Source organism: Branchiostoma belcheri, unplaced genomic scaffold (assembly GCF_001625305.1).
Source record: "Branchiostoma belcheri isolate BF01 breed outbred unplaced genomic scaffold, Haploidv18h27 scaffold57, whole genome shotgun sequence".
Taxonomy (NCBI): Eukaryota; Metazoa; Chordata; class Leptocardii; order Amphioxiformes; family Branchiostomatidae; genus Branchiostoma; species Branchiostoma belcheri.
In genome coordinates, this window is record NW_017804209.1 from 22,639 (window position 1) to 32,383 (window position 9,745).

At 41.2% G+C, this 9,745-nt stretch overlaps 1 protein-coding gene across 1 annotated transcript in view; it reads right to left on the reverse strand.

Moving 5' to 3' along the window:
• The window catches only part of LOC109481610, a 21,246-nt gene that overhangs the window by 2,759 nt on the left and 8,742 nt on the right, over window positions 1-9,745 (reverse strand). Inside the window, exons 6-9 of the mRNA XM_019784192.1 lie at window positions 8,154-8,318; window positions 7,623-7,750; window positions 6,275-6,373; window positions 1,262-1,516 (exon numbers count right to left, since the gene is read on the reverse strand). Coding sequence (XP_019639751.1) covers window positions 1,262-1,516; window positions 6,275-6,373; window positions 7,623-7,750; window positions 8,154-8,318 — 647 coding nt within the window. The remainder of the gene's footprint in view (window positions 1-1,261; window positions 1,517-6,274; window positions 6,374-7,622; window positions 7,751-8,153; window positions 8,319-9,745) is intronic.

Sequence of the window (9,745 nt, forward strand, 5' to 3'; positions counted from 1 at the left end):
TTCTCCTGTTGAGAATCCTGTTTCTTCTCCTGTTGAGAATCCTATTTTCTTCTCCCGTTGTGAATCCTATTTTCTTCCGTCTTGGGAAGCCTGTTCTTTTCTTCTAGAGAAGCCTATTTTCTTCCTGTCTTTGGAAGCCTGTTTGCCTTATGCACCTTGGGTCCTTTCTGTGCCTTATAGTCCTTTTGTCACAGCCCTGGCCTTCTCCATCTGGAGCCTATTGTCTGGACGGGCTTTCCTCTCTGGTGTTCAGGGGGTAGGGAATTTGGCGGGAACTAGACTACCTCATTATGATAGCTAATCTAAAGGCGGCAAATACATAACCTGGTATCCAGCCTTGTTAGCTTTAGTCCGCTCCCCAAGATCCGCTTGTTGGCGGGGAGCGCCGGGATCTTGGGGAGCGGACTAAAGCTAACAAGGCTGGATACCAGGCTAGCAAATACAAATAGGAAAGTTGGCGCTTACAGTTGTTTTCTTCAGAAGTTGTCTTAAATTTACCATCAGGCCTACTTAAAGTTGGACAGAATTGAACATTATTACCTCCATGAAAAATGGAGGTATTGTTTTTGGCACGTCTGTCAGGAATAATTTACGTGAGTTTGGTCCTCCTAGCAGCTTGTTATGGAACTGCAGGGCACTTTCTGGCGAAATCTTTAAAAGCCAATAAGTCCAGATAGGAACACCGCATTTTCATCATTTTTGGTGTGTAGGTAGCTAAAAGAGAGATGTACATAAATAACTGCAAATTATGCAAATGAGGACTGACTTTTTATGATTAATGAGGAAATGCTATAATTACAGTGTTTTATATAATAGTACTTTTATACATGTAATCTATTTAATATGTGGCAGGCGGAACATCAACAAATACCAATCATGCAAATGATGACTTAATTTGCATAATCAATGTGAAAATCTTGTGACTCCTTATTGGTGAATGATGGGACTGTTATACCTTGTGACATGTGTAAGTTACTTAAAGGTTAACACCACTATGCATATATTATGTTAATGTTGATGTTTTTCATGTTGTGTCATATCTACTAGTTATGATGACATAAGTGCAACTCAATGAAGCAAATAATAATGCTATATTTTCATTTATAATTGATGTGATGATACTCACACCCTCATATGCATGCACGTGCAAGGAAATGTCATGAGATTATAATGTTGTGAAATTGCGGCCCATCTTGTGTACGTCGTCTGCTCTAACGCAGCCGCCAGATGATGATGATGATGTGTACGTGATAGGACTTACCTCTAACCATGAGCCTCATGATGCCCTGCTTCCTGTCAGAATACGCCCAGCCATAGTAGCACTCATAGATCCCTTCATCAGAAGACTGGACGTTGTTGATGTTGAGTGTGAGAGCCGTCTGACCCTGTAGGACGACTCCGTTCTTCCTCCACTCCAGGGCTCCAGTCCTGGTGGAGGCAGGGTTCCGAACCATCTCTAACGTTACCGCGTCTCCCACATTCACGGTACGGGAGAACAGCCGGGGCCTCACGTCAGCTGAAATAGACAGTTTTCGTTTGTTGAACAATGACGCTGGGACTTGGGGATGCATATATCTATATCGAGACAGAGAGAGAGAGGGGTGAAAGGGAGAGAGAGGGGGAGGAGGCAGACTGAGAGACAGAGACAGAAAGAGAGAGAGAGACAGGGAGATAGAGACACAAAATTGAAATAGAGAGAGAGAAACAGAGAGTCTTATAACAACCAATATTATGGAATGAATCTACAGAATATCCCTACCGTCTTCTTTCATCTTGAATGTGATCACTTTGTCCGTAACACCGTTTTGCCGACCTATGCAGGAAATGGCGTTGGTAGGATGAACCGGGACCTCATTTCGAGTGTCGTAAGTCCAGACCCTTACACGCCGCGGGTTGGTGTAGGTATTTCTGGCTAAAAAAAACAATTGTCCTGACCCTGTGTCCAGTTCAAGCCCGAACTGATACCCTCTTTGGTTTATAATCGTTCCGGTGTGGTAGCAGTACAACCAGGTGTAGTCGTCATCCGGATAGTATGGAAACTTGCTGGTTATTGTCAGGTCGGCTACTCCTGGGGTAGTAAACAAAGGTTATGTTAAATTTCTGTACAGCACAAGTCGACAAGCACAAGTCGACAAGCACAATATAATCATACAGATATATGAATATGTTTTATGTATTGTACATGTCTACCTTAATCTTCACATTGCCATAGGCACAGGTTTGTCTTTTAACAATACTCTCCAAGCAGAGGTTTGGGTTTTTTGGCGTGTTTTTAAGCTTTTTTTATCGGGGTGCCTTTCTTGCACTGGGATGTTTTTTTTTTCACCCAACCCAGTGCAAAAACGAAACCCCGATGAAAAACCTATAGACACGCCAAAAATAAGCCAAAACCCAAACCTCTGCTTGGAAAGTATTTTAACACATCATGTATAGACTCCTCTGCACATGCGAGAATGTCTTTTATGTCAGACACAAACAATTACTCATTACAAGTCAATTCACAGGTGTCAAAGCTAAATACAGACATCAACAAAATTAAGAGAATCCGGAACTGAGTGCGTTAGGCCGACTGTCTTAGTCAACACAATGCCCTACTATACTACTATATATACGTTTGTCTGTAATGTCAACTTAATACCCCAGGCATATTCCCCCTTCAGTCAGTCTGTGTATAGGGTTGTCACGCATGGACAATTTCCCCTGTTTTTTCACGACCTCTCTCTCCTTTTGTGCTTGAGAGTAAATAGTATTGTTAGACATAATCTGTGTTGGTATGTTTGGTAAACAAGGCTGACATGAGCCATTGACTGGGGCCATGATCAGTGAGCATGTCTTTTTTTCACATTGTGTAAAATTCAATTTTCATAGGAAGACAAAAACACAGACATGCATGGCACAGGTACCACAGCAAAATAAGTGAACACAAAATACATAAACATTACGATTACAATTTGGAACCTATTCAGTAGTCATACTTCAAAACAATTTGAACATAATGACTTAAAACACAGGATGTCTTACCTTTGTAGGATTCTAGGATTGTAGGATTCTCTGGGTGAGACAAATGGCTTTATTTGTGATAACAACATGCTTAGGGAAAATGACTGTAACCCACTGAGGCATGTCACAGATGTGGGGAACTTTTTTCTGTACACATTATAAGCAGCTTACAACATTTTACTTAAACGAAGAAAATATTGGCGATAATTCATAGATAACTTTTCTTGAATGTTGATGTCTTACCCACACTAAGCAGTGAACCTTGTAAATTTGCAAACCGGACGGTCAAAACCTGTGAGCCTAGGTCTATTCTTTATTCCTGTACAATGTTCCTCATTAGTCTATACCTGACTAACAACGCGGGTTCGAAAAAAAAATTAAATTTAGCCAATAGCTAGAATAATTGACTAGGATTGTTTAACCAGCGTAGAGTTCATTTGCCCCCTTCATGATCAAAAGGGGAAGTTAACCCTCGCTTGGACTGACTCTCCTGGCCAACTATTTCCCTTTGTTTATCAAATTCTATTATCAGTACCCCCGTAGGAAGGCCTGGTGGAGGCTAGTTCCTTATTCTCTCCGCATGTTGTAGGCGATAGAATAGAAATACACATAGCAGAACCTCCCTGTATAACCTCGAAGCCAGACTGTAGCCAAGGTCTATTCAGCCACTATTCTTTCTACAGTATAGCTTCTATTCTGATCTTCGAGGCGAAATCACGACAATCTCTGACTAGTACTGGTCCCACATATCTGAACACACAAATCTTGGGGGTCAGTCGTGATCAGAAACCGTCACGACTTTACCAGCCGGATATCTATTTGAAGATTAGTTTCTGTATTTACTTCCTTCTGACGTCATGGGAGCAATCCACCCTTACTATTACGTGACTTGGCCCGCATTCACTTTTACACCATTCGGGCCACGAACATGACTCATCCTCTTTCGTAAAGGTACATGAATATGCCAAGAATGTAATGAGTTTGGGGGGGGGTGAATATCAACTATCTTGAAGAGGAGGGGGGATAGTAAAAATGCAGAAGACTCAAACAAACACGTGCATGATTTTTTAAAAATCCCCATTATATCATTTTATACACAAGTTGCATTTTACTCATGATTTTCTCTTAAATTTTCAAACTGGAACTTTTGACGTTTTTGTCGATATGCAAACCGTCGGCCATTTTGGATCTACTATGACACAGCAGTACATTACCATAAAATTGCTACCTTGAATTCAAGGAAGTGGGTCGTTTCAAATTCTATACCTCTCCTCGAAGAACGTATTAGAAAATATAATACTGTTCTCTAAAAGAAAACACATTACTTAATATATCTTTAAAACATTGCTGAAATCTCCACAATAAACATCTCCGTGTACAGTATTAGAAACAAGCGTCTCTACAGTGATATGAGGCATCTGTCAATTTTGATTAATAGGGGACGGTTAGGCAAAGATAGTGTGTGAGAAAACTTTGTTCTGTATTTTATCGCTTACAATGGCTTACAATGACTTACAATGGATGCGGAAATACATGTGCAGAAATTAATCATATCTACATGTGTGATAACAGCAAGCGAAAGAAACAAGCATTATACATTATATTTCCGTGATGGTTCTTGTGAAAATTGTCACAACTCAAATATTAACCCCATATTTACATCACAGATCATTGCGATATTTCTATATGATATGCCGAAAACGCCTTTTGAAAAATCCAAGTGAAGTTCCTGTTTTTTCGGTATCTGTTCCCATCACTACAAACACACCACAGCCCCTAACACACACACATTACGCTTGTTGGGACAGTGTCTTACATTAGTATTGGGGAGGGGACCATGGTGTTACACCGATATGTTATACACGGATTGGCATTTCAAAACATGAAGACCTCAAAGTATGTCAAAAGAAATCTTTCAACTGTTATCCTGTCCTAGCAAGAGTTACCACTCACTCACTCACTCACTCACTCACTCACTCACTCACTCACTCACTCACTCACTCACTCACTCACTCACTCACTCACTCACTCACTCACTCACTCCTCTTGCACGTGGTGGCTCTCACACCACGTCAGAGGGCAAGAGTTACCACATTCTGACAAAGTACAGTTTAAGAGGTCACGTAACGTACCTGAGACTGCTGGATACAGGCATAGTAGTACACCGAGAAGTGACATGGCGCGTATTAACGTCTGTCCTTTACTGGTCGCACGGAACACTTCCATGGTGCAGAACACAGCTTCGCTCCACTCTCACTGAATCGGGAAATATTTCCTCTCTGTCCTGTATGTGTACAGGACTTCCCCTTTAAGTGATAAGCACGAGCGCTCTGCGTGGGCAGGGTTTTCTGTAATCACTTCCTCGTGTGACGTCACGAGGAGCGATCCTACTCGACGGGTGTGAGGTCACATTTTTTCCGCTCTGATAAGTGGACAGCCCGGGCTGCTTTAGATGCCCGAGGTGAGGCCACACAATCAAGCAGACGTGAGGAGGAAAGATGACAAAACCAACACGGACAAAAGAAACATGGCACAACTAGCAAATTCGAACAAGACTTTACTTTGATTGAGCTTCAGACACAGAGATTAGAAAGGCATATTTCTCAGTAACAGTAGAAGGGTTTATTTTAGCCTCTTAGAGACATGAATTCGAACCTGTTGATTCTCCCCAGAATAATTTCATCACGTTACGTTGGTGGAAACTAGAATAATGGAGATTTCATTACACCAGGGAGGTTGAATAAAAGTTTTTTTAAACCTCCTTGTGTATACACAGCCAGTTAAGTCTCTCATCATCTGATAGGATTCTGTTCTCGCCGTAAAAGCGCCACCTACATATAGCGGTGAGAAGCAGTACTCCAGTCAGAATCTCTGAGGAAGGTGTCTAACGGGCATTGTAATGCTGGGGTCACATTTCCAAACCGGGGCCCGGCCGGGCAGGTTTTGGGAACAAAAAGTACGATATAAAAGTCAACAAAACACAGAAACGTTTTTGATGATTATCATGGGCACTATATCTATTTACTCTTAGTAAGGATTGTTAATTTTTCGTTCATACAAACAGCCCGGCCGGGCCCCGGTTTGCAAATGTGACCTAAGCATAAGAGTCTGTCACGGTTGTGTATGAAGTAAAGTCATGTGGGTTCTTTTCAAACCCCTGCAATACAGTCATTGATTCCAACCAGTCGGAAACCAGAGTTCTCGACTAGATAGTCCAGAAGGAACACTGAGATCATGTAGCTATCAGGGTGATCGGAGTTGAGGCTCAGGATACCTCCGTTCTGACCTAAAGCTGAACTGATCATGCGCAAAGCTTTGGGCACTCGCTCCACGTCTCGGTAGTAGTAGTAGTTGTTATAGATGAGCAGCGTTCCTGAATGTAAAAAAAAGAAGGAAAAAAACTTGTATAGGTTGTATTCACGAGTTTCCCATCCCCAGAATGCAGTGCGAAAACAGGGGTCTAAACCTCATTCGCATAGGACAGGGAGGCATCGGAATGATCCTGGTGACGTTAAGCAGCTTATTTTTCAGTGTGTTTGAGATGTTGGGGCATTTTATGCTCAAGATACTATGGGTTGAATCTGACAACAAATAGAGAATGGATTTTTTTGGGATGAATTGTTTGTAATGTATAGTGGTAAACGATGCCATGTGATGCTGTAACGTTACAAGCCACATGTTCCATATTGAAAAGAACACAAAAACTTCATTCTCTATTTGTTGTCAAATTCGACCCATAGTAATTTAATTAATGTTGAGCATAAAATGCCCCATGGCCCAACACCTCAAAACACAGTGAAAAGCAAGTTGTTTAACATCACTAGGATCATTCCAATGCCTTCCTGTCCTATGCAAATGAGGTTAGCCCTCCTGTTTTTGCTAAGTATTCTGGGGATGGGAAACTGGTGAATTGATTCAATGTATGCCAAACAGGTGCAGTATTGGTACATGCAACAAGGGTGGACGATAGTTTAGCATGCTATCATATTTGACCTGCACACGTTGTTGATACCTATTCAAGGTTTTACGTATATATATCATTGGTCCGATTGAAAGGAAGCCAAAAGACTGCCAAAGTTGCCAATGATTATTATTGGGGTTAGTATACATTACAATTGAGTTAAAAACGGGTTGATTTTGGCCATCATGACCACACACATATAACCGTTACTTGTACACCTAACAACTAATAAGACGTACTTCAAGTGTTTCAAAATGTTGCTCCGTGAGGTACATGTAGCTTTCGGCTTCATGCCCCCTCCAAAAGGTCTATAACTTTCTTATTGCGCAAAATGACATCTAGGTTCTTAATCGTTGAAGAGCTTCATCTGTCAGGTGTATATCGCGGTTAGTATAATATTCCTAAATCTTTGACATTTTATAAGGTAAAAACATGTACCTCTAAATTGTCGATGTCTACTACACAGGGAGGCGAGGAGGGCCAGAAGATCTGCACATTCAAGTCTCGACCTAGCCTCGTGTTCTCGCGAGACTAGGTCATTCCATGATCAAGGTGTACAGTGGACATCGAAACTTTGGAGGTACATGTTTCTACCTTTGACCGCTGATTGAGGAATATTCTACTTACTAGGTACGTGGTGTTTTGACGTGCACAGACCTACCTTTTGTTGGTGGAAACCGTGCGGTTGGGTAGACCACACGCAGGTTCCTCTGTGCTGCAGCGCCGGTGATGTCCTTACCGGTACTGGCCGGGAGGTAGAAGGCCGGCTGAAGACCAAGCTCATGGAGACTGAAGTACCATCGGAAAAGTGAAAAGACAAAGGACATTAAGACTACATAATACCAGGAATCGTGATTTCTGTTGCGAATATTAATACAGTACGTTATATTTTGTGTGTGGTTTTCAAGTTTATTTTGACAGGTGATTTTGATTGATTGTTTTTTATTTGTATATCAGTCGTTATCTTCATTATTGTTATAATCTTGTATTTTTTTAGTTAATTTGATTTGTGCATGTAAGGAGAGGGCCTAGATTACTATATCATAATGTTACTTTTGCCCAGTCCTCAGAAAATATATGTAAATAAAATAATTTCAATGATTCTTAAAACAATAGATAATAAATAACATACATATCTACCTATAAAGCAATGGACACTTCTATATAAACACCAGATTTTTCTAAACCTCACCGGAGCACGCTGATGATGACGTTGGTACGGATCCATCTCGGGTTGATGATGTCGAAGTGTCCCGGCGGGTACGGATGCCCCTCCCGGACACCGACGGTGTGGTTCAGGGACCAGTTCAGAACCATCTCGGGGAAAAGCTCGGCAAAGTCTCCGTACACAAATACGCTGAGAAATGCACAAGAAATCAAATACTCAAGCAACGAGAGATAGATTTTGAACTAGAAAGCTTACATTTTCAAAGCAAATGTCATGTTTACCTTCGCATTTGGTCTGCTCTGTTAATTCTTCCTCAAACACATTTATATGTATGGTCAGACAGGAGTCTAAATCCGTCCTGATATAAAATTGCAACATGATGTAACCCAACACCAGTTACCATGGTCTGGTTCAGGTCATTGACCTTATTGGTTTGGAGAAGAAGAAGAGGAGGAGGAAACAAAGCAAAAGCAATATATATTTCTTCGGTAAACATAACAATGCCTGACGCTTTTCGTCAGAAATCGTACATGTAATTTGTGTAAACCAACTTTTGTTATCGCCTGGCATAAATACGTACCGCACAAACCCATTGGAAAAAGCTGTCTACGTTTAAGATTCCTTGAATTGATTTGAAGACAATACTAAATCCAAATCTACTCAACAGAGAAGTATTGCAAATCATTCAAACGTTTTCACAGATTTGGCTGTGTGCCCAATCTACTCTTAAAAGTTCCTAATTTTTGGCAAATGGTCTTCTTTAAAAACATTGATTACAGAGTGCAGTTACGCGATCACATTGTAACATATATATATATATACAGAGAGTGGTACAGGTACAGTGCACGTGGCAATGATCTATAAATCAATGACATATAAACATTAAATAACTTTCCACATGGCAAGACAAGAAACTGAAACAGTATATCTAATCACGACAATATTGCCTTGCATTAGCATCTTGTAATACTCTTGAAATATAATTTTTTTTCCATACCTGAGTGGTATGTAAACTCTGTAAGCTCGAATGGTTTCGATCAGTCTGTGCGCCATCTTGGCGTTCATGCCCACCTCTATGACCAGGGAGACCCGGCCGGGAACTGACGGGCTACCGAACCCACACGACCGGTAGACAGTAAGTTTTTGCGTAAGTTTTTGCGCTATTTCGCTTTGACTCGCCTTGCAGCGCGAGAATAGGTTACGCCAGGCCCGAAGGCCCCTAAAAAGAATGTAAACAAACAACATGGCCGCGATCCGCGCTAGCGCCGAGGAGTTGGCAGTTTTCCAACACGTTTTTGCGGTGCAACAACGTTGATGATTACTCCCCAAATGTCATTATGAACCCAGGTAGGCTTATAGTGCAAGAAAATGTGTAAAACAATAATGTTTAAAATAGTGAAAATCTAACATTATATCGCTTTGAGCGTACACAAATCCTGGTCATGTAAAGGGGACCCATAGCGACCAGCACTGTCACCCCATGTAGCTGGGTCGAAAAGAGCGGTTCTAGTTTGTAGTGGCACTTATGAACTCTAATCTCTAGATAGTAAATAAAGTCAAGTGTGTGGTCATTTTGCCTAAAGAAGGTTGAAAACGGTGCAACGTGTGATTTAAAT